The sequence below is a fragment of the Populus euphratica genome, unplaced genomic scaffold, assembly GCF_000495115.2.
Source record: "Populus euphratica unplaced genomic scaffold, PopEup_1.0 scaffold854.1, whole genome shotgun sequence".
In the NCBI taxonomy this organism is placed as follows: Eukaryota; Viridiplantae; Streptophyta; class Magnoliopsida; order Malpighiales; family Salicaceae; genus Populus; species Populus euphratica.
Window position 1 is genome coordinate 62,478 of NW_011500718.1, and position 25,765 is coordinate 88,242.

The 25,765-nt window shown below is 32.1% G+C and overlaps 3 protein-coding genes across 3 annotated transcripts; 2 read left to right on the forward strand and 1 right to left on the reverse strand.

Moving 5' to 3' along the window:
* Positions 1-849: 849 nt before the first annotated feature.
* On the forward strand, positions 850-7,763 carry LOC105116118 (cyclin-T1-5-like). Its single transcript, XM_011013323.1, has 7 exons — positions 850-1,061; positions 1,792-2,117; positions 4,497-4,578; positions 5,031-5,165; positions 5,739-5,914; positions 6,007-6,158; positions 6,561-7,763. The coding sequence occupies exons 2-7, from the start codon at positions 1,891-1,893 to the stop codon at positions 7,556-7,558; spliced, it is 1,770 nt and encodes a 589-aa protein (XP_011011625.1). The 5' UTR covers positions 850-1,061; positions 1,792-1,890; the 3' UTR covers positions 7,559-7,763.
* Positions 7,764-9,532: 1,769 nt separating this feature from the next.
* LOC105116119 (photosystem I reaction center subunit III, chloroplastic-like) lies at positions 9,533-10,953 on the forward strand. The gene is made up of 2 exons (XM_011013324.1): positions 9,533-10,341; positions 10,781-10,953. The coding sequence occupies exon 1, from the start codon at positions 9,655-9,657 to the stop codon at positions 10,327-10,329; it is 675 nt and encodes a 224-aa protein (XP_011011626.1). The 5' UTR covers positions 9,533-9,654; the 3' UTR covers positions 10,330-10,341; positions 10,781-10,953.
* Positions 10,954-12,213: 1,260 nt separating this feature from the next.
* LOC105116120 (LOB domain-containing protein 4-like) lies at positions 12,214-14,338 on the reverse strand. The gene is made up of 2 exons (XM_011013325.1): positions 13,945-14,338; positions 12,214-12,687 (listed from the first exon to the last, which is right to left on the reverse strand). Exons 1-2 carry the CDS (start codon positions 14,119-14,121, stop codon positions 12,352-12,354), a joined length of 513 nt encoding a protein of 170 aa, XP_011011627.1. The 5' UTR covers positions 14,122-14,338; the 3' UTR covers positions 12,214-12,351.
* Between the last annotated feature and the right edge of the window lie 11,427 nt (positions 14,339-25,765).

A 25,765-nucleotide genomic window follows, 5' to 3' on the forward strand; every position in this document is an offset into this window, starting at 1 on the left:
TGTAGGGTAGCTTGGTTACTAAGGACCATGGCTTGCGGAGTTAGACCTAATATTGAATCTCGTTGTGGAGCCACACTCAATATCCTCTGATATCTTCATTTCCTTCTAAATCTGGTGGTTATTGGGTCTGGAGAGCAAGACAGACCCGAGAGCATTGAATTTGATTGCCAAGCATAACCTAAAAACTTTTGGCATAAAAAACAATAAAGACAATGCTCCTCAACAACATTTTTTCACTAAAAAACAACAAAGCCAATGCCCTAAGGGCTCTACAATGTTGTTTATAGTGCAAACACCTAATGTCTACAATATGATCCACAGTGCAATAAGTTTATGTCCACTGGTACATACATATTATTTTTTTTCCATGCCTTTTAAAATATAGTATAATGTTGATTATTAGTTACTAAAATTTTGAAGACATGTGCTTTAAGGAAAGCTATTTTTCTAAAAATTTAATTTTAGCCCTGTTTTCTTAATTTTTAATAATAAAAATGACATAAAAAATATATAAAAAAAGAATTAAACTCAAAAAATGCGTTATGATACAAACAAGAAGGATTAGAGTTTGAATAAACATGGAGGGATAGAAAACTTTAAATCAATATTTATTTGTAATTTTTTTAATTTTAAATTAATATCTTTTAGTTTTTTATGTTAAAATAAAAAAATTATTTTAATTTATTTTCAATCTTTTACACACTCCAAATTAAAATATAATATTTCTTAAAACAAAAACTACAAGGACAATAATGAAAATAAACAAGCTTACATTTATTGAAAAGAAACAAAGTACAGGGACTATAGTGATAATAAACAAATGAGGTTAAATCATTATCTCAAAATCCAAAAATCCCTTAGTGTGGACTTAAGGTCCACCCCACCTCTCTCTTCTTCTTCTTCCCCCCTCGATTTTTCATTACCATAATAGTACCCACAGACACAACATAAGCAAGCCCTAAAAAATCCTGAGCCGCAAAGCCAAGAGGACGAAGAACGACAACAACGACGTCGCTTCAGCAAGCAAGCAGGCAGGCTCTCTCTTTCTCTTCCTCTGGCAGGTCAGTTGGATTTCTATTTCTTTCTCATTTTTTTTCATTTCCCTTTTATTCTCTTCTTATTGGAACCTAAAAATTATTAGTTCGTTCTTGATTTGTCTCGTATTGTTTCGAAGAAATTACGATCAGGGCTTGCATAAGGAAGAGTTGAATTTCAAATCTATTGAATCTTTAGGGTATTCTTTTTTGCGTGACCTAGAATGGATCAGCAAACCGTACCATGGATCTACTGTGAAATTTGTTCCTATAAAAGCTCATTTTGCATCATTGTTGTTTGTTTTGTCAAGTGCTCTTTGTCTACTAGCTAAACTGAATAAAAGATTGAATTTTTAGGTTTTGCGGGCTGGAATTTGCCATGTCTTTATTACACTTTTTATTGTTGACATTGCTTTTTTTCAATCTTCCGGCTATGTTACAATCTAGTTGAATAAATGGATCAAGAAGCAGTAAGAATACAAATCACCTGCAAAATTTCTCCGGACTTCTCAATAGGTTAAATAGAAGAGAAAGTATAAAAAAGCTAAAATTTCCGCTAATATGAGACATTTTTATAGGGGTTATTAAGTGCTATTTATTTACTATGCTTACCTCGAGAAAAGTTTCTGTATTATTGTTGCTCTTGTTGTTATTATTATTTGTAGTAGTCGTGTTTCCATTTTATGGGCTGGAACTTGCTATGCAGTTATGGTGCTGTTTTGACATTGCCCTTCTAACTGATTTGACTTTTGTGAAGGATTTGATTGTATCCTACACATTGGTGATGAAGTGATTGCAGATTAGTCCTCGACATAGTAGTCGAATCTTGTTTGTCTAATCCTGGTCCTGGAAAATAATGGCGGGAGCATTACCTGGGGAATCTTCACATTATGGGAATTCTGAGAGTGGGCCATCTAGGAGTTCTCAAGACAGGCCAGAGGAAGGGGGTCGCTGGTATTTTTCTAGGAAAGAAATAGAAGAGAATTCCCCATCAAGAAGAGATAAAATTGACTTGAAAAAAGAGACGTATCTACGGAAATCATATTGCACGTTTTTGCAGGATCTCGGCATGAGATTGAAAGTGTGAGTTCATGTGTATATAGTTTTTTCTTATTCTTTTGCTGACTTTTGGCTAATTTTTTTTATTATGTTTCAATCTTTGTCTGATTCTGCTGTGAATCTTCATTTCATTTTTGTTATTGCACCATCGTTTATTTAAGGGAGCTGCAAAGTTTTCTTCATTGTTTACTAGAAATGATGTATACATAAATGAAAAACAAACTTGGGGTTAGGTAATATGAGTGGATATTAGTTCTTACAAGTATTATTTCTTAGCTCAAGCCCTGACCATATGCAGGGGTCTCATTATGGTTGATTATTTTACATGGTAGCTCAAGTTTAGATATTAGTGCTTCTAGATTGTTGATACATGATTATCAAGATAGATGATTTCTTCAAAATTTGATAAGGATTCTGTTTAGTTAAAATGTTTAATTAGTTAGCTTTCTTAAATAAAAAAGAGTTTTTACATTGTAAATTTACCCCATGTAGGACTACCTCTCAGGCTGATGTGCATGGTGATACTCTTATCATGGTTAATTCTGAGAGCTCTATCATTGTTTTTTAAAAAAATTGTTTACAAAGTAAGTCATGGTCTTTAGTTAAGTTGCCGAAACAAATCTGAATGGTGTAATGACATAGGCCTTTAATGAAAGACCAGGTGGTGTCTTAATGCACTTGTATCAAGTATCTGGTATTGGGAGCACTATCTCCTTGTTGTTTTCTTGACATTGAACATCCTCATGTGAATAAGAGTTCAGCTGACAATGTGTTTGGATGCATCTTTCATTTTGAGCTGAAGTAGTAGAAAATCATTTTTATTTCTCTAGCTCTTATATGGACAGTCTTAGGGCTATTTACAGTCATTTTCATAAATGGCTTGGAGTGTTGAGGAAGTTTATAATATGAGAAATTAATAGAAATGGAAGAAGGAAACATGTTCTTTTTTTTTTCCCTCATAAAGATGACTAATATATTTTGCAGTTTGAGGATTGGGCCTTTTTGAATTGTTAGAGCACTCGATAGATTATTGAAATATCAACTTCCATTTATGTTATAAGATGTTGAGAGTTATTTAGTAGTTTATGGATTTCCAAGTCTTAGAGAATGTGATACAACAAGATTACAAATTAGTTGGGGGGAGAATGTGATAGGCGACTGAAATAATGAAGTTTTAGGTATAATAAATGATTTTGACACACACACACACAAAAATGATTCTCATTTAGTAGTTACTTGATCAATATGTATAATGTAATTACAATTTTTCATTGGTGGTTGTAGTGAAGATGTTTTAATTGATAATCATGACCCTTATAATTTGGAATGGGAAACTGTGGCCTTATGAAGTGTGATCTTTCGAACCTACACCTTTTTTTTGCATGCTTCTGCCTGTCATTTCTATCTTTGATGCCATTGAATGCTTGGAAGGATTTCGTTAGTGAACTCTCATTTTGTCTGCATGAAGGGATGTTGGTGAACTGGATTTAGAGAATAGAATTTGGAGAACTCAGCAATGGGGATGATAATCTCAATTATTGCTTTAGATGCTGTATCCCACCAACTGCTTTCTTGATAGATTGAAATATTGTCCCTGATCTGTCAAGGGCTGTGTATTTCTGTGCTTGCAAACCAAGTTGTGTACTGATGCTATCCTAGTCATAATTTTAGAATATGTGTTTTGAAAGTGAAAGCATTTTCTTATTTATCTTGAAAGCATTTTGGTGGGTGTTTTTAGGGCTGATATTCCGAGACATGGAGTGCACTTCTATTTGCACTTCTATTTCAAATATGGTTACTGTTTTAGTTATGCTGTTTTGGAGAATGATGTGCTAGACTTGCTTCCCTAATTTGTAACTATGTTCTTGTTTCTTTTTAATAACTGAATTTGGTTATTTTCTTATTTATGTGGTTTTTGAGAATGGCTTGCTCCCCAAATTTGTAATTACATGATCGTTATTTTTTCAATAATGTTTCTTGTGTTATCTTAAAAAATAAAAAAGAAAATTGTTCATTCTGTTCTTGAGAATGGCTTGCTCTCAATTTTGTAATTATATGATTACTTTTTTTTTTTTTAAATGTTTCTTATGTTATCTAAAAAGAAAAGAAAAACTGACAGCAGTTTGCACAAGTGAAACCACTTAATACTTATGCAACAAAATGAACGTTTTCATCTGTTGCTTTGGGTGGGAGATCATCTTGTGAAATTGATCAATTATCCACCCCAACTGTGTTTGTGTGTTTCCTTTTCTTTTGATGGAAGAGGGTGCATGCATCTGTGTGTGCTTTGTGTGTGGCATGCCTGTTTCATGTGTATTTTTGAGTATGTTATACAACTTTCCTTGAATGAGGCAAGGGATCTAGATATCAGTTTGTAAATGAGTGTAATTTGTTTTTGTGCAGGCCCCAGGTAACCATAGCTACAGCAATAATATTTTGTCATAGATTCTTCATTCGCCAGTCACATGCAAAGAATGACAGAAGGGTGAGTCATTGATGTTTAAACAAATGTTGCTTTTGCTTTCTATGCTATTTAAATGGTTATTACTTGCATCAAATCAATCACTGAATCTGATATTTTTGTACCTCTTTATGAATGGTAAGTGATGCATCTTATGTGTCTTTACAGAATTTTAAAAGTAATAGATTTAGGTCATAGAGATTCATAAAATAGTCCCATAGAGAATATCTTTTGAAATGGAAGCTGGTCACTGGAAAATTGTTGGTAAGACTTTAGGTGGTATTGTACCTCATGTCCGTGAGTGGTAGATGTGGACCTATGGAGGCTTGCAAATGATCTTTTGGATGCTCATTTAGGTCATAAAATAATTAAAGAAAAAAAAGATCAAACAGGAAAAAAAAAAGATTAGATGGGGTGAATTGAAATTAACATCCATATGTTCTCATGGCTAGTCACTTTTTTTTCTGGCTTTGCAGACCATAGCAACTGTGTGTATGTTCCTTGCTGGGAAAGTGGAAGAGACTCCTCGGCCACTTAAGGATGTTATTATGGTTTCATACGAGATAATGCACAAAAAAGATCCTGCTGCAACCCAGAGGATCAAACAAAAGGTTTTTTATATGCTAATTGTGTTTGACTGGCTTATTTGTAGTGTGTGACATCCTGATGCTTGCCAAGCTGTCTTGTTATTGCCATTCTTCTTCCTCCAATTACTATCTCTCTTCTCTGCATTTTCTGCTCACACACCTTCAGTTGCTGCTGCCATCTCTCTTGCTCACTCTCTTTCTACAGAACAAGATTTTTCACCCCTCTAATCCTACTTCATGCCTTATATAAAAATAATCAAGCATGGTTGCTTGTGACAAGTACCTTTGAAATTAGAGTTCACATATGAAAGACTGGGTTTTCAAGTATGACACCTGGTGAATGATACTGCCAAAGTACCAAGAATTACTTGGCAGAAATTGCTTAGCTAGCATCGGACAGATCATTTTCACTTTTGCAGAATTTACCACCATGCGCCCCTTGAATTAAAAACCTTGCTCAGAATGCTCTTTTTTCACCTGCTGAGCTTTGGTAAATAATCCCCCTGATACCTTGGATTCTCCTTAACATTATCCTTTTCTGTTACTGTAACTATGGAGCTTCTAAAGTTTACTCATTGATCCATGTTTACCATGCAGGTAGTATATGAGCAACAGAAAGAGCTTATTTTACTCGGGGAGAGGGTTGTACTTGCCACTCTGGGTTTTGACCTCAATGTTCATCACCCCTACAAACCACTAGTTGAAGCAATAAAGAAATTTAAGGTTGCACAAAATGCCCTTGCTCAAGTTGCGTGGAATTTTGTTAATGATGGGTATGCATCATGTCCTGTTTTTCGAGCCCTTATTAATTCTGTCCAGTGGTTTCTCCTCTTTCTTTTCTTCACACTTTAGAAAGCGCTTGCAGGCTGAGGACTTCACTCTGCCTGCAATTTAAAACCCATCACATTGCGGCAGGTGCTATTTTCCTTGCTGCCAAGTTCCTCAAAGTGAAGCTTCCATCGGATGGCGAGAAGGTCTGGTGGCAAGAATTTGATGTCACCCCGCGCCAATTGGAGGGTTGGTACCTCCCCTTAACATTATTGTAAGACTCATATGGACTCAATTGGACAGTCTTCAAATAGCCTTGTGACACTACCAGTGCTGCACAATTGTAGCAGCACTTTGACCCATGAAGTTTTGCTAGAACTGACCCTGATGAGATTATTTTAGCTATGACCCTGATGAGATGATTTTAGGTATCTTTTTTATGCAACTACTATTGATGGCAACCAGAAAAGACTATGGGTTGGCTAATGGTTATGATCTTATGAGGTCAGAAGTTTGGGAGGGCTATGGATAGGCTACCCATTTTCCAGCAACCGGTGCTGCTGGAGTTGATTGTCTGTCCTCTCGAGTCTTTTATTTAGTTAATATGCATTTGAGTTTTTTGTTGGCTCATTATGGATGTTTTGTTTGCAGAGGTTAGCAATCAGATGTTGGAGTTATATGAGCAAAACAGAGTGCCCCCATCACAGGGGAGTGAAGTAGAAGGAAGTGCTGGAGGTGGGTCTGGGCATCGACTGCCAGCTAAAACTCCAGGTGAGGACCATGTTTCAAAGCAAACATCATCACAAGCAGCCTCTGAACCTCTATGTCAAGATGACAATGTGGCACCACCAAGAAACGCCCATAATCAAAATAATGATAATGGGAGTGGAGAGACTGACAGTGTTATTACTGATCACAAAGTGGAGGTCGAAACTAGAGACTGTGAGCATTTCTCCCACAAGGAAATCACAAGAGACGACCCCAATAAATCCAGGTATGGGGCAGAGCAACTAGGGGAAGAAGACCAAGAAAGAACTGCAGGGAGAAATGATGGTGCAGATGCTGGAGAGTGGAGGGATGATGCTGTATCTCATAAGTCCACCAGCTTAGGTGGTAGAAACTTGGATCTTCGAGAAGGCCTAGTTGACCAGTCCCCTAAAGATGCTATTAAGATGATAGACAAGGACAAGCTGAAGGCAGCACTTGAGAAAAGGAAGAAATCTCGAGGGGAGACAACGTGGAAAAAGGATATCATGGATGAGGATGATCTTATTGAGAGGGAACTAGAAGATGGGGTTGAGTTGGCAGCTGAGAATGAGAAAATCAAACAAGAGAGAAGGCAGAGCTGGTCTAAAACTGAAAATCCAGATTATATTAACGATTATGCAGAAATTGGGGATGGAAACCATGTGATCATGAAAGGACAGTCATCATGTGGAGCAGAATACGCAGAAGAAGGGGAAATGTTAAATGATGCTTCCCCCATACTGAATGACCGGAAAAGAAAAGGGAGCCCGGCTGAAAGGCAGTCAGATGGAAAGAGGAGGCATGATTACAACCGTGATACCATGGAAGATGGACACAAGATGGGGAAGAGTGGTCATGCGGAAAGGGAGCACAGAAGGCATCCACAAGACAATTATTTGTGAGGTAAATGTCAAAGGCACTCTTTGTATTTCAGTTATGTGGTCAGCATGATCTCGGGACTCTTGAGACTATGCCTGAACACTACTTATTAGTTTGATTGTGGATTGCCTGTATGGCATGCTTCATTGTAATACAAGATAATGGATGGGATGCTTTAAATTTTGAAAGTGGCATAATCACCCAAAAAAACAACTAAAGGAAAGAAAATGAAAGCGGTCGTTACATTCACTTGTGCTACGTCGATGTTTAGACTGTAACTGCTGTTTTCTGCTTGATATCATTCTGAGTTTATTGATTGATCTACTTGTATTCACTTGCATGGCTTCGATACATCACTCCACCAGTCCAAATCACAATCCAGTTGTAAATCACGAGCTATTGGTTTATGAATATTCAAGTTATGTTTCAATACTTTAGGTTTTGAATTGATGGTTTTGTGAGTTTTTTTTTTATATGGAAGTGGCTGAGCCTTTCTTTACTCCTCTAATGAGATGAGATTCTAAATCCCTTTTTATACCTTTTTGGGTTTTAATTTGTTGAAGCCAGAGTTTCCATCATTGTTCTTGATCAATGTGGGAAAAGCTTTGCAGTTTATATATATTGGATTGGCCATCATTGCACTTGAAAACTATGTTTTGATTATTTAGAAGAAATGTATTATTTTCATCGAAATTGTTTTTTCTAGTTCATGTGTAAAATTTTGTGACAACAATTATTTATTTATTTATTTATTAACAACTTAATTGATTGAATAAAAAGAAACAATAATCAGAAAAAATGTAAAAAACTATAACAATTTGAAATATAAAAGTGTATTTTTAATAAAAGAGTAAATTTTCCCATTTACGCACTTCTTTTTTTAATTCTTTTGAAGAAAATTATGATTATGAAAATAAGTTTGAATTAAAAAATTGAGAATCAATCATCTCCTCAAACATGAATTGACTTTAGAAAATAGCAATAATAAATTTTTAAAAATTATACAAAATGAGTACATTATTTAAAAATAATTTATATTAAATTTATACATTATTATCAATAAAGCAATGAATAATATTGTTATAAAAAAATCCTAATATTTTTCGGAAACAATGAGATTTTTTTTTCAGGAGCATTTTTTTGAATAAAAGACTAACAATTAAAATAAGGGTTTATCAGAATTCTCAATAATTTCAAATAAATAGAAAAAAGATATTTCTTTAATCTAATCTCATTTTCTTATTAATATATCTTTTTTTTTAACAAAAACTTGTTTTTTTTTTGTTTTGTTTTTTATTATTGCAGGCATTGTTTTTCAAATAAAAATCAATCATGATGTTAGAAGTAGTTTTTTTAAATATTGAAATAACATCTTAATATTTTATATATGATTGAAGAAAAACTATTTAACAAATATGATAGAATCATATACAAATATATTAAAAAATTTTAGTTTCATTAAATATTCATGAGAATTTTTTTTTGCTCTAACACATACTAATTGAAAAGAAAATTATTTACATTCCCATAAATAACCTATAATATTATTTAACAATCATGGAAAATTAAAAAATAATTAAATTATCTTGTAATTATTTTACACTGCATTTCAATTAAAATAAAAAAAAACACATATAAAAAATAACTAATGCCTGAGTTAGCCCAACAAAAAAAAAAGGCTCAACATGTCTGGGCAATTTATGAATTTAACCATGACTGGAAATTTGAGGGTTGATTCGAACTTGTCTTCACAGTCGATGAAACAAGAGAATGTCGTCTTATCAGCAGCACATATGGATCGGTAAAAGAGAGTTCAAGGTAAGCCCACGAACACAGTAGCCATTAATTTTAAGCTGATCTCTTATCCAAAAGCTATGGAAAGATAGCCAGAGAATCTGAAACCCACAACAAAACACCCCTAACCAATGGCAACTGTCCAGCTCAGCTTCCATCCTCCTTCCACCTTATCCCCGTTATCACCACTAATTCCTCCTTCCAAGAATCTAAAAACCATCTCTCCACACTCTCCCTTCAATCCTCCTTCCTTGTTTCAACTATCCTTTCTTTCCGATTTAACACTAGATTGTAAGAAAGGAAGGAAAAAAACCCTAAGGCGAAAATGTCACTTACTATACCAAGCAACCTCTCCATGTTGAAGCCAAAACTTGGGGTCTCTCAAATGACCCCAATAAAACCAAGATCTATGATTGTATGTTCAGCGTCACAAACACCATCAACACAAGAGAAATCATCATCACCACTCCAAGCATTCTCTGCTGCACTTGCACTCTCTTCAATCCTCTTATCAGCCCCGCTTCCTGCTGTTGCTGATATCTCTGGCCTAACCCCATGCAAAGATTCCAAACAATTTGCCAAGCGTGAGAAACAGCAGATTAAAAAGCTAGAATCTTCTCTAAAACTTTATGCACCAGATAGTGCACCTGCTTTGGCTATCAAAGCTACTGTCGAGAAGACAAAAAGAAGGTTTGACAACTATGGGAAGCAAGGGTTGCTATGTGGCTCAGATGGGCTACCTCACTTGATTGTGAGTGGTGACCAAAGGCACTGGGGTGAGTTTATTACACCAGGGATTTTGTTCTTGTACATTGCTGGATGGATTGGATGGGTTGGTAGGAGTTACTTGATTGCTATAAGTGACGAGAAGAAGCCAGCAATGAAGGAGATCATCATTGACGTGCCTTTGGCTACTGGTTTGATCTTTAGAGGTTTTTCTTGGCCTGTTGCTGCCTACAGAGAGTTTGTCAACGGTGATCTTGTTGTCAAGGATGTTTAGATGACCGCCCAGGTTTGTCTCTTTTTTCTATAGTTTGTGTAAAAATCATTCATGCTTTATTCACTTAGAAATCAGATATGGATGGATAATCTTCCATAAACATAAATCATGTAATTAAATTATAACCAGATACCATATTTCTAGTAGAATTTCCATTTACTTCCATGGGCAGTTCCAAATTGTAATTATAGTTAAGAGTATGAGGTCTATTTAGAACTGGCGCGGGGATTTTGTTCCCATTTTATTTATACTATTCAATGAACTAGTTTTCTTTTTTCTTTTTTCTTTTTGTGTGCGTGTGTGGCATTTTGACTGTTTCATTAGTGATTGGTGGTGGGATTAATTAACGGGCCAAAAATTAAACTAAAAATTATGTGCTTATTTAATTTGGTTCTTCGATGCTAATGCCAATGTTGATTTTGTTTTTATCACTACTACTACTTTGGTACAGATATATTTGAGGGACTGGCTAAGGAAAGGAGTGCAAGAGTGGTGCATTGCTTGGGATCGTGTGTTGATGAGGAGGGGGAGGTTTCTTGTGTTTTATTTCTGAACATTTACTTGTATGTATCGAATGCTTATGTTGGACACTATGAAAATCTCAAGACAATGTTTTTTTTTTTTTTCCCCTTGTGCGGTAAGAAGTTGACTAATTTATCAAAACTTATTTTCTTAATTTATCAGAACTTATTTTCTATAATATTATTAAACATTAAAAAACAGAAATTCATTTTTTTAAAAAAAATTACTTTCCAGCAACACAAAAATCACCGAGAAATGTGCCATGCCATTCATACTCCAGCGAGGAAAACAAAAACATAGAGAGGAGTAGACTAGCTGCCTTGCTTATTATCGCTCGCAGCTTTGCCTAGAAAAAGAAACTTGCTCTGGAGTAAGTAATTGATCTATTTGGTGACATTTAGGATTGTTGCTAGAAATAACCAGGAAGGCTGCTGCTATAAACATTTCTTTCTTAAAGTTTCTCTGAGATACTCTCATTGTTAAAGACTGGAGGAAGAAGACAAATACACCGACCTCGAAGTTTGATAAACACGTTTAATGGGCTTATACTTGATAGTAAATTTGGATAATGGGTGCCCATGGCTTCCTTCCATGGAGACAAAAACTTGAAGTTTGACAAGTCATTTCATTGGGCCAAATTATAGGTAAGTAGCCTAAGTTTTCTGCTAGCATTTCAAGCCCGTTCCTTGCTTTTTGTAGCTTCAGCAACTAAAACTAATCATCATGGGTATGTTTTCCTACTAAATTAGCATGAATTACTCGCAGATTAAAAGGAAAAAAAAAAAAAGGATTTGTGCAAATCACAAACAGTTGATCTGGCATGCAAGTCTATATCAGTAGATGCTTGTGTCCGTTGCTAGTTCTTCACGTATCTTATAGACTTTCCAACCTCTCGATTCCAGTCCCATCGATGGAAAGTTGGGGATAGATGTGTACAAATATGAGCATCTGATATTCTTATAAAAACACAATATACAAAATCATTATAGAATCTGCACATTATCAACCACAGTGAAAACATTGCACTATGACTAAAAACAAAAGAGGGAAAACCAAAGTCAATATATTACTTAGCTTATATGGAAAATCCATCCAATGTTTACCCATAAAGTCCATAATCAACCAATATATAACTATTTACTATAGTGTTAAGTCAGTTAATCTAAAAACAAAATATTTAAATAAATTTACGTTGAAACAATCACTACTAATATTATCACTCAATTACTATTATCACTACGAATATTATTATTATTATCACTACGAGCATTATCATCATCATTACGAGCGCTACTATTATTATCATTACTACCATTACTATTACCACTACTATTTTGTGCTACACCCCTTTACCCATACAAATACATAATTATGATATCAAAATAAAAAAAAAATATATATATATATATATATATGTAGATTGAAAACATTGGAGACAGAATCAACCTAGATATAGTAGTAGTAAGGGTAGGCATGGCATAAAAAGGTAGCATGCATATCCTAGCATGACCACATTGACTCTCCTAAGCTGGTGTGATCCACCATATCCATGTCGAACATCGGCTTCATTTGGGACCCCATGAGCCTAGAAGATGGTGACCCACTATTACTCGGGCTAGCAGGACTAAGCCCGTGGTTTGATAGTGTCGCTGACTGCCTCACTCGCAGGTGCACCACCTCTGCCTGAGCCAGTGCCAACTGGGTCTGAAGTGCATCAATTTGTTGCTGTAGAGATGATATAGCACCCACGCACCCATACACTGGATCACGCACCCTGGCATTAGCTTCATACACCATGCTGCTAACCGCATCTCCTCGCTGATGCACCGGTAGTTCCTGATAAACACAAGGGACCATTTTAATTCTTCAATTTTACGGTATTACCAAGTGTTTTGATCTTGAATTTCAATCTGGAAGGATCCTACACTTACCTAATGTACCTATCTTATCTTTAATTGAAATAATAATTATTTCTATTAATAAAATTGAAAATTTATGCCGGCCATGTGCACATGATATCATGATTACATTAAGCATGAGTCATTTATGCTGATGAGTGTACAGAGATCAACTATAATTATACTTAGTTTTCTTGCATGATTTTTCATTTGGTCAATTGCAAGTTGCTACTTGGGGTGCATGTCTCTATCAGTTTTTTATTGGAATTACAAGCTTCCTTCGTCCACCGATTTTTTTTTACACATAAAACAAAAGATCTTTTCCCTGATAAAAAAAAATCAAGCTCTTTTTTAGAAAATGGCATTAATGTCCCTCTCATTAAAGATGACGACAAGTCTGTAAGCGTTTTATGATCTAGGGGGTCATTTTAAAAAAAAAGGTCCAGCTTCTATCTTGTCATCCCTAAATTATTAAAATTATTGAGTGCAATTTACAAATCAACAACTTCACGTGATTTCTTTTTTTTTTTTGAAAAAAAACAGCCCTTGATTGGTAAAAAATAAAATAAAATAAAATATATCACATGGCCAGCAACTACTTGTAGAAAGCAAAGCCACCCATAACATATATTTTTTACAAGAATATTTGTCTGCACTCCCATCTTAACCCCAGTTGGATTAAGAGTTAGCCTCCTAATTCTTCATTCGATGAGATAGAGACAAGGGCGTCTTTTTTCTTTTTCTTTTTTTCAAAAAAGAATTAGGAGGCTAATCTCATCTATCATGTAGATGGATTGATGTTAATTATTTGTTAAACACACTTTATTTTGTATGTGGATTGAAAAAAAAAGCATCTCCCCATCACTCTAAAACGTCTTTTCTTCGAATTATAGGAACTGACCCAAAGATTTCACACGTATTCTGTACACACATGTAAAATCAACTAAAGATCATCAAAATGGGCATCAAATTAAGGAAGCAATAACTTCAGAAGAAAATTATTACCCCTAAATCATTTTAAAATGACCTCAAATTACAGTTCAAAAGTTTAGCTTTAAGTTCAATCAAAGTAGAGAGAAGTCATTTTGTCTGCCCATGAAGTTGCTCCCAATCATACCCTTAAGTTCGTTTTCTGCAAGATGAAGACTTAAAAAGTGTTATAAAGACTAAGGAGTGTAGCTAGATAGGAACCGACCTGTAACATCTTGTTGACATTACTAGCACCAAAAACCTTGTGCACATTTGCAAACTTCTGGGGCTCATCTGCTGGAAAATAAGGGGCAAACACGCAATCTTGGGCGCACCTTCTCCTTAGAAGCTTGCATGCTGCACATGGTGAGGGTGCACCTTGTTTCCTGCCACCCTCCTTCATAGTGCCAAATGTCCGTTCTAGGTTACCACTAAACCCAACAATCTCTACTGTGGTGAGCAAACTGCCCTTCAATTTATACGGTGCTTTGCCCTTAAAGACAGGACAGGGAGGTCTAGCTAGAGATGGTTAAAAAGACAAGGATATATGTGGCTATAGTGTAGAAGAGGGAGGAGCACAGAAAAGTGGGAAATAGGATTGCTAGGGAAAAGAGAGCAGGCAGGCATGAAGAGGGGGGTAGTGGTGATTTTATAAGCAAAACCAGTACATCTGATACGGGCCCCACAAAAGGAGACCTCATAGATTTTGGTCGACCAGAAACATCTCTCGTAATGTGACATCTTTTAGCGCTATTTTTTTTTTTTAATTCTGTAATAATTTCATCCACAAAGATGATGAAAACGCCGTTTACTCAATATTTTATTTTTTTAAAATAAAATTTTAAATTATTTTAATAAACTGATATTAAAAAATAAATTATTTTACTATATTTATAAACAAAAAATCATTCTAAAATATAATTTATAACCGTACTTTTAAAAAGTAATAGATATTAAATCTATGGTCTATAAACTATTATCAATTATCAATTCATTAATGTATTTATAATTTTCTCTTTATTTTTGATGAATTCAAATCCTAAAAGATATAAAAAAATCCATCTACCATCTAATTAAAATTAAAATAAGGCATTTTAGTGCCAAATTTTAAGGCACCAATTTAATGATAGCGTAAATATTAGATCAATGATAATAACGAAGGCATGATTTTGCTGGGGATTTTGCTATGTTAAAGATGTGTAATGATGTTCTTTTGGTCGGCCCTTCCACGTATTTGAATAGACTCATAAATCACAATGATGCAGCTAGCCAATGGTGTTTTTTTTATTCTTCTTCTTTCCCATTAAAGTACTATATATTGGCCTTTGGACCATGTACGGGAGACCTCTTCTTACTTTCTTAAGTCTTAACTTTAAAAAGATACAAGAGATAAAAAAGAAAAAAAAAAAGACTCAGTACAGTTAAAGAAAAAAAACCCATTACAGTGTATTACTATTTGCAAATTTGATTTTAAATTGCTATAAAATATAAATTTTTATCCGGAAGACATTTATTCACGCTAGTGTCTTACTATTATGATTGATGTATATATGCCATGCCGTGCTAATTTTTTAATAAAAAAGAATCAACATGTTTTTAGGAAGAAAAAAAACAATCATGACTACTAAAGTCATACATCAAACTAAATCAAATAAATTAATAATATTTAGATTTAGATGGTAATCTAAGTTAGCATGTTCAATCCTCGTCTAAAGCAATTTAATAAAAAACAAATAAAAAAATAACAAAGCATAATCTTAAAAGTATCTAATATAAAATTATAAAATTTAAAAAATATATCAAAAAATAAAATAATTTAGCAAACCTATCTTGAACTGAAACATGTAAATAAAATAATCCAATAAAAAATACAACATGAAAAATTACAAAACATAATTGTAAAACCAACCCAATATTTGAAGATCGAAATGGAAAAAAATTAAATGTTCAAAAAAATACTTAATTCTACTCGAATTAACTTACCAAACCATACTTTAGGTCATGAGATTGGGATGGTAAAAAAAAACTGAAGAAAATTATGAAACCCAATTTGTTTTTTAAAAAAACCAATGAGACCAAATGTTAAAAATAAAATTAATGTAAAAAAACATGAAAAAGGTTAATGTCAACTCAAGTTAAATAACTTGTGACTTAGTTTATAAGATCGGATCACTTCATTGAAAAACAAAATTCAATTCTTAACCAACTCAATATCAAATGATAAAATTAAAAATAATAATAATCTATTTTATAAAAAAATAAAAACTAAATATAAAATAATTAATTAAAAAATAGCATTGAGCTTTGTATTGGGTATCTATTTTATAAAAAAGTAAAAACTAAATCTAAAATAAAAATAAATTAAAAGGACAACTTACCATTTTTGATTGGAGGATGAAGTTAAAAATAAAATTTAGTTTTACAAAAGGACAAAAAATAACATTCAAAATAATAAAAAATAAATTAAAAAAAAAAAGACAACTTAAAATCTTGGATTGAAGAATTAAATTAAAAATTAAATTAAATTTTATTAGAAAAATTAAAAAGTATGAAAATAAAATTTGAAATCAAATTAAAACAAAATCAGAAGACAACTTACATTTTCTTATAGACAGTATGAGAAGTCCAAGGAAAAGGAAGAGGAATGAGGAAAAGAAAAAAAAAATGACCATCAAAGCCACAATGTCACTCATTATGATACACGCGTCATCACAAATAGAAGTGGATATTGATGTGCTTCCAATACAACGATGAGAGATGATGTTTGGACACCGAAAAAAGCTAAATACACTTCCACAAAACCTATAATTTCTCTCATTTAATGACATGTATAGTACATTCACCAGCCACCTAAAATAAACTACCAAGCAAAATTTCAAATAAAATTAATATGAAAGGATTAAATTAAAAAAAAAAATTGAGGATCAAAATTAAAAAAGTTACATGAAGTTGCCTTTGACCATGCAAATCAGTTCTTGATGTTGCCAAAAAAAAGATTGAATATTTTTTTAAGATTTAAATTTGCGCCCTGAAACTTTAATTATTTTAAATCAATATTTTTTTTTTAAATTGATCATTTAACTAAGTGATAACAAATTTCTTGTTACTGCTGTGTTTACTCCTACAAAATTATTTCAATTTCAACTCCTTATAGCGTTTTCTTGCACTGAACATATATTATTTTAAATTAGAAATATAATTCAAAATTCTATAGAAAGTGGGGAATACACTAATATAAGTTGCTAAACTTCAGGATGATATGAAATATTTTGAAATTTTTTTACAGTACTAGTAATAATTTCTCAGGGACTAAGATGGTATTATGCATCTAATAAAGAAACAAAGTGTTTTTTTTTTTTTTTTGAAATGGTGTGGAGCCATGGCCCTTCAATCCAAGCAGACGCGCCGCCTCAGCACCTAAAGCTGACCAAATGTTTTAAAAATCTAGTCAAGGCTCAAAACTAGTTTTTTTTTTTTTTAATCCAACCACCCCTAAAAGTTATTGAACTAAATGACAAATAATTTATTCAATACTTTCAAAGACAATGGTTTTTTTAAAAAAAAGGCACATATTTTTCTTGCTATGTTGGCTAAAAACTAGTAGCAGTCATGCAAGAGTTCGGCATGCTAAAAAAATGCAAGTCGGAATACCACCCTTGTTATAGCACGAGTTGTGTAATAAAGTGATACAATGGTGGCGTGGGTTATCGGTTGTTGGTTTTTTCTTTTTTCTTTTTTTGTGGGTGATCCGATGTGTACGTTGGAATTCTAGCTCTTAAATTCCACGCCTTTATTTTTGATACTTGGGTGATGCGGCATTGGATGAAGTATAAAATCGTGTGAAGTTATGGAATAATTAAAAGAAAGAACTTGATTTAAAATGGACTAGGTGCACTGCCTGTAAGTGTCTCCTTTTTATTTTCCTTGGCTATTGTGATGACTTCGATCTCGTCAACATATAGGATTTATACAATAGGAAGTTGGCATTGATTCATGGAGTGTGTGAGAATGTGATAAGAGTTATTTTTTAATTTTTAGAAATGATGAAATAACCGTTGTGCTGAGATCAAAACTTACTTAGAAAATAAAAAGTATCTTGATTGCTGGTGTTGCATTAATTAAAAAAAAAACCTTGATTATTCTTATAAAGTTTATAATGTAATGAAAAATCAAAATATAGAAAAGAAGAAAATGATTGAAAGCACTCTAGTTAGAAAAGTTAATCAAATAGGGTGGTTTTTTCCGAGCTAGGAAATATTTATTGTAAATAATTTTTTAGGACATTATACTAATTACATTCCAAATATATATTGTTTTTTTTAATAAATAAATCATGTAATGGCATATAATTTGAGTTTGAGTGGTCAGGATAGGAAAAAAAAGGATAATAAAAAAATATAGAGCAAATGTAACATGGAAAAATGACATAGACAGAACAAAACACAAAAACAATAGGAATCGTATAAAATTCTAATTTAAAATTTTATTATTAAATATTATCTATTTAATAAGTTTTTTAAAATAAAAACTAAATAATTCTATTTATATCAGCAAAAACTTCACAAACAAATCTAAAAAAAATATAAACCAAATATATAAAAAAAATAACATTTTTACTTGAACACATTCTGCAATCTTTTCAACCATAGCTATTTAGTAGCCCACAACAAACAAAATAACCTAAGATTACAACACAAAACAAGCAATAACCTGAGATTGTTGGGTTTCGATACCTATTAATAAAGATAAAAGCAACACAAGAAAAACAATAAGTATAATAACATGAAAATATATCGATTATGGATCACACATAAATCCTAATTCAAAATTTTATTACTAGATTTTTTTTAATTAGTCTCTTGAAACACAAGATAAACAACCTTATTTACACTAGTAAAAACATCCTAAACAAATTTAGAAAAATAATAAAAGAGTTCTAAATCAAATACAAAAAAAAATCCTAAACAAACTAGTAAAAATATTGCAAATCTTAAATAGTAACTTCTAGACCTTATTCAAAGATTTTTTTGATATCTGATGGCTACAAAATCTTAACCTTAGAGAAAATATGGCTTCTATAATTTTTGAGCAAATTTTTAGCCCAATCCAATAATTAGATAAATAATTATACTCAATAGCATAAAGCTACGTGTTAAAGAAAAATCTTCCACATCAATAAAGTGAGAAAGCATATCACCACTAATTTTATTTTTCTTCCCTCTAAAAAAAAGAAAAGAAAAGGAAAGACAATTGACCTTAGCTAATGTTATCAAACCACGACCATCCTTTATACTCAAATGCCATAAATATCCTTTTTTTTATTAGTAAAGTAAATGTATTATAGGGATAGTTTTTATACATTGCATTTCATTAAATACTAGCTTGGTGTTTGCACTTTACCGCCGGGCTAAATTATTTTTTTATGCATAAAAATAATGTTTAAGTACCATAAGTGTATTAAAAAAAAAGAAGAAAAATATATGACTTGGGTCATAGACCTGACTAAGTTTAATAAGTCGATTTTATTTGAAATTAGAGAAAAAAAAATAGATGGATCAAATTTAAAAAGAAAAGTGATTAGGAAAATCCGGGGGGGAAATGTTTTTTCAAAGAGAATAAACAATGTATCTAAATTCATAGCCTATTAAATATAAAAGAACAAAATAAGATAAAAAAATAAAACAATCAATTTTAATTAATTTAAGTTAGCATGATAAACCTGTAACCCTGATAATTAAGGCTAAGTTAATTTAGGATATTTTTTGAAACTTGTAATTTAGATCATAAGAATAAAATAAATATATAAAAAATAAAAATAATTATGAGCCCTTTTCTTACAAAAAGAATGTGTTAATTTTATTTGTTTGAAAGTGTTAGATTTTTAGGATGGAGAGGCAAAAATATCATTATATTGTTATAGTAAATAGTATTCATGAGTATGGAGCTACAATATTTTTACAAGTCCAATTAGTTTCTTTTAATATATATGCAACATACATTTTAAGTAGGCAAATCGATCTTATATATGTTAGGGCAGTTTCAAAATGTACAATCATTTTAAGAATATGAATGCTCCTTCTTGATAATAATAATGAAAAAGTAAATTCACTTATTAACGAGATTAAATCTTTAAGGATTTGTCATTTCTTATTTATGTTATTCCTTCGTCTTCTTCTATTAAGAGAAAAGTATATATGGCCAAAAACAAATTAATGCCCATTATATTCACAAAAGAAAAGTTATAAACGTTACCAGGATGTTCCTGTCAACCAGCAGTATTGTTCACATTGAAATCACATTAATATCTGTCCTAATTTTTATTTATTTTTTAATGAAAACTGTCCTAACTTTCCATGGGTCTCAGAACATGGGTTCTTGCGTATAATGATTTATAACGTAAACTAACAAACAACCACAACAGATAAGAGAGAAAAGTGCATTCCAAATTTATGTAGCCAGTTCAAACCGGAATCATGTTACTATCATAAAATTTGAGTGATCCCTACGTGTTTTTTCTTTGATCTATCAACCTATACTGCCCACATGCGTTCAAACAGTCGGCAGATTGTAACAAGGTTGATCTATCTATCTCCTGGTTAAACCTTCCAGTCTTGTTCAAATAATGAATCCTCCGACATGTGCTGGAGAGATTGTCTTGATGTGTTCTTGACACTTTGCATGAGACTACTGGTTAGAACGTTGTTTTCACTCTAGCCATTACACGTGGTTTGCCAACCAAAATACCATCGCACGTTAGGGCAAGATTAGATCCTGAAGTTGACCCCATTTTTGCTCCACCATGTACAGCAGGCTCATTGAAGAAAACAAAAGAAATGAAATTTCCTCATGCGTCATTTTACAGTACGTAGGGACCATTAAATCAAGCTCTAAAATACTGACTAAAGAGCGATTTCGGTTGACAGCATCATATGAGCATATTCTCCACTTTATTTTTTAGTTTCTTTTTGTATGATGAAGAGCATTTTGGTCCCAATAGACCTCAAAGTCTCATCACAAGTTCCAGTACCTAACACTAAGCTGCTCTATCCTAAGAGGTTTTAATGACCTGGATATATATCCCAGTTAGAGTTAGCGCTCACTTTACTTGTCGGTGCCAATTACCAAATAGTTTATAAAATCATTTGACATTGATCTTTAGAAACCCACAAAATCAAACTTTCACTTTCATCCATTATCAAAAAATTAATAAATACAAACAAAAATATTAATAAAAAATTCCGTTAGTGAATTACAATAATCTATGCCAACATAATTTAATTTTCATTCATATATTTATTAATAAATACTGACGAAAAAATTAGTTGGTTTATACTATGAGAATGAAAAAAAATATATTATGATGGAATTTAAAAACTCAAATTATACGGTAATATCACATAATAAAACTAATCATTATTATTATTATTTTCAAAAAACATAAAAGAAAGCATATTGCATACGTTGGAAATATAATTGAATTCACCTTGTAAGTGCCATAACCATATTTTATTGACTCTCTTTATCCTAGTAATGACATTGTATGAATCAAATTTCACAACTTAGTGTTTAAAAAAATATAACAACAATCAATAATCAAATGAAATGTCCTTTGAATTGCCAATACCTTAACTTCATTAGATTTTTTTTTTTTTTTATCATCATCCAGCAAGGAGGTGCCTCAATTAAGTTTATGATATAAGTATCATAATCAAGTCAATAGCTTAGTCAATAGCTTATTTAGAAAGCATGCGTGTCAATTTGATCAATATAACCACTAACAAAATTTTAAAATTTATCGATGGAATTTTTTATTGATATTTATACTTATAATTTATCAGTATAAATTTTATTGATGGACTCATAAATAAAAATAATTTATTCAAAAAAATCTCGTTGGTAATTTGTGGCCTGTTATTTATAATTTTACCAATTAATTTATTAACAGCAAAAGCTCTCTAATTTTTTTTTATTTGGTTCATTTCATCAATATTTTCATTGATGAATATAATATATCAACAATAAAAAAAATCATGTCATTCCATTGGGTGAATGTTTTTGCCCATTGGTACTTTCTTCGATGAATTTGATATATAACTGTTAAACAAATGATTTATTTTCGTCGGTGAGTAAACAGTGACAATGATATTTGCAATAATTTTTTTTCAACTATATGGAATATACTAATGGATGCAGCCTGTCATTAACTCTATCAGTAATAATTTAAAAATATATATATTTTAAAAATATATTAACAAAAATTAAAAATAATTAAAATAAACTAAATTAATATAAACATCAAATACTTATTATAAATTAAACACTTATATATTCAAATTCAATTAATCTAGAATAAAGGGGTTAGAGGAGAAGGAGGAGAAGAAGGAGGGGACTTTACCCAGATCGTAGGGCGGATAAGAGGGATCATATGTACCACCTATATGTGATCTTATTTTTATTACCAATAGGTAGAGTTCAACCATCTTAGCACTGAGTCGTTCATAATCAGAAGCAAAATGGGTAGTCTAAGCTTGAACTTATTAGTCTAAAATCGCCTTGAACTCTAGAGATTGAGTGCTCGAAACCAATTGTGAGCATCCAATGGTTGAAATATTGTGGCTGTTCACAAGTCTTCGGCCGTAGTGTTAGAGATACCGTGCATCTAATTTTTATCGAGTCTGCTAGATGATCTTGCCCTCAACTACAAATCCAGATCAAAATCTGGATGGATTGAAGGAATATCACAGTATCTCTTCTTTAACCGGGTCTTATATGTATTTTGTAATTTTTTTTTAGAAAATCATACATTCATACAACAAATTTTTATGGGAAAAGGCTATAAAACAAGTAAATACTCAAATAAAATGCACATACTATAAAAATATATAATAAAAATTAATATTTTAAAATTGAGTTCAAATAAAAAAATGGACAGTTTTGCTTACTTGAAGCAGAGAATCCTTAAAATTTGAATCAGAATAAATATGCTGACAAACCGAGTGTTGAGATGATGAAATTGTATTAAGGGGTTATTTTTGATAAAATAAAGGGGTTGTATTGTTTGATATAGAGAGAAATGAAGAAAGAAGAAGAAATAGGGGAGGAAGTGAGAATGGTCACTTATCATATCATAAATTAAATATTACAGATAAATTTATTGATAGATTTGAATCAGTCAATAATTTGGTCTGTAAAAACAACATATTATTGTATTTTTTGTTTTTTTATATTTTTTTCTTATTATAATTTTTTTAGTGTATATTGAAAGAATATTTATGTTGGTATTTCCTGACTGATATTACAAGGACATATTTAATTGAAAAAAATTCTTTGTAATTTATTGATAAAAATATTATATTGATGTGTACATTTATGTTTGCCAGTTTTCTGGTAACAACTTAGCTGGCTTTAGCGTCGTAAATACAAGACACCATGAAATATTAGTACATTTGACAAGTATCTCGAAGTCCAGAAGCCATTAGCATTAGGAAAGCCTTGCTAGCTATAGTACCCAACCTCAATCAAATATATTTAGCCATGCAGAAGGAGCCCATGCTTAACAATTCCCAACAAGCATAATATACAACAAAGGAAATATTCATTGTGTCGGAAAGTGTATTCCCCTGTTTCAAATAAAGATAGAATTTATAAATAATTTTCGTAATGAGTCTCATATTTATGTGAGAGGTAGCAGTATAACCTGTAATACACTTAATAACTTCACACACACTTAACCATCTAAGTGGTGGCCAAGTGATAAAAATTTGAGATTAAGAGATTTGCTCCCTCTGTGATCTCAGGTTCGAGTCCTTGGTTGCTTATATAATGGCCACTGGAGGCTTACATGGTCGTTAACTTCAGGACCCGTGGGATTAGTTTTGGTGCGCACAAGCTGACCCGAACACCCACGTTAATCTAAAAAAAAAAAAAAACTTCACACACACACATATGATTTGGCAACTAGATTAATTTAGCTTTGGACGATTTATAATTCGATGCATTATATTGTTAGCCAAAAATGAATATTAGTAAGCGTAGCTCAAAATCCAGCGATATCATTAAAGAGAAAACTGTTGTCTATTAAGTAAATTGAGATTTTAGAGCAATGATTACTAAACTTGTAGATCAATATATGATTAATTAAATGAAGAACTTACTTTAGCTTTAGCGAGCGCATGCAAATTTCATGTCCTTTTACAATGGCTAGAAAGAGATTAAAAACATCAAAATGGTCCAATTAAATCCAATTTTTATAAAAATAACCATATGTGGTGGGTAAATCAATCTTAGGTGGCCCCGGTTAAACTAACTCATAATGAAGTTCTCAATGGCAAAATCTTTTGAGTTAATGGATACAATAATTGTATGTTAGTCAACTGTGGGGTTTCCTAGCATTTGGTCAATGAATTTGCTTCAAGAACACACTAATTATATCTCCCACTAACCCTAAAAACATAGTTGAGAATTTTGCAAAACGTCTTCGGAATACAAAAACCGTGTTTACTTTTATTGCTTTAGATAAAGATCACCAGGCACTCCTACGAGTGTTGCTCTGTTATTTTCACGAAAACAAGTAATTTTACAGTGTTTAGAAAATAACTGCTAATATTATTAATAGTATTTTTTTAAAAAAAATAGATTCAACTAATAAAAATTTAAATGGAAATATTCTTGTTATTTTTAGCAGGTCATGGGTTTTATCTTTTTTTTATCTTTTATTTTTTTGTATTTATTTTTTTAATGTGAGCTTAAGAAATAACTAATAGTATGTTACTAGTTATTCCATAAAGATTATAAATGAGTTCATATGAAATTAATTCCCAGATTTGAGACCGCTCTTTAATGGCTGTAATTTGTTTTTTCAAAAATAGAGGTCTCTTCAATTAGATTTTTCTTTCTTAAAAGCTGACGGTTGGATAATTACACAAGAAAAAACCGAACATTACTAGATAATCGTATTATTGGAAAAAATAACTGACACACAAGAAGTTTCTTTTTTAAAATCTTCCATTACATTGAATGAAAAAAAAAAATCGAATGTAAATTTCAATTAACAATTTTATTACATTACAATTTAAGATAATAATGAAATATTATTTCAATATATTTTCAAATAAAAATATCTTAAAACAACCTCTAACACAATCCCAGATAAACTAATACTAAAAAATAATATTGATTGTTACTGGAAATCAATTCATGAGACAAAAACTAACTGAAGAGGAAACCCAACTGCTAGATACGTGAGTTACTCGGGTTACATGTGTATTATTGTGAGCCTGTCAGTTCCCACCAAGGCTCCACTACATGGAATCGATCTTCATATATATGTTAATTACTCAAATAACATGCTCAAGATAAGCTTGGACGCATGTCTTATTTGAAGACAGAGCCAAGAGACCATCCAAGTGTATGCATAGATAGACGTGTCCAATCAAAACTCGAAGAGCCCAACCTCATCTTCACCAATCACAGCTACGAATAATGCGTTTATTTAAATCTAAAAGTTATTTTTACCCAAAAGAAAATGAGCATTGGTGCTAGAATGTTGACACAACGATATCCTAGCCACATCAAGACAAAACATACATGCAATTATATAAACAAGTTTGGGATTTAAGGTCTGTGAGATCGGGTACATTCTTACACGCTGTATACTATGTATTTTCTACTACTTGTATTGCTTCATTAGCCTTTCCGAGCATTATTCCCTCCTCCATTTACTTACTAATTTATCCATTATTCAGTCATGAAATAATCTTTGAAAAACACCCGATTTCATCGATATATTTTTGAAGAGGTAATGAACGATCTTAACTGGACATATTCTCAAGCTCCCTGTCATGGGTGGGATCTGTCTTAATTAGATTCATGGGTCCAGCGCTGGCTACCACAGGATTAATGAATTTGATTAAGCCAAGGTGATTGTTTTTTAATGAAGTGCTAGAAAGCAGTAAACGGTCTTGCATTTCCAAATGTAGATGGTTACCTGTTTCTTGACAAGATTTTCATAATTTCCCTAACTAACTCATGTTGTCTCCGATATTATG

Bases quoted from the DNA above. Each gene is read 5' to 3' on its own strand.
- LOC105116119 (XM_011013324.1), top strand. From the start codon at position 9,655: ATGTCACTTACTATACCAAGCAACCTCTCCATGTTGAAGCCAAAACTT.
- LOC105116120 (XM_011013325.1), bottom strand. From the start codon at position 14,121: ATGAAGGAGGGTGGCAGGAAACAAGGTGCACCCTCACCATGTGCAGCA. The intron at 12,688-13,944 runs GTCGGTTCCTAT...TGTGTTTATCAG, and splicing joins ATGTCAACAAGATGTTACAG to GAACTACCGGTGCATCAGCG.
- LOC105116118 (XM_011013323.1), top strand. From the start codon at position 1,891: ATGGCGGGAGCATTACCTGGGGAATCTTCACATTATGGGAATTCTGAG. The intron at 5,166-5,738 runs GTTTTTTATATG...TTTACCATGCAG, and splicing joins CCCAGAGGATCAAACAAAAG to GTAGTATATGAGCAACAGAA. The intron at 6,159-6,560 runs GTTGGTACCTCC...TTTTGTTTGCAG, and splicing joins CACCCCGCGCCAATTGGAGG to AGGTTAGCAATCAGATGTTG.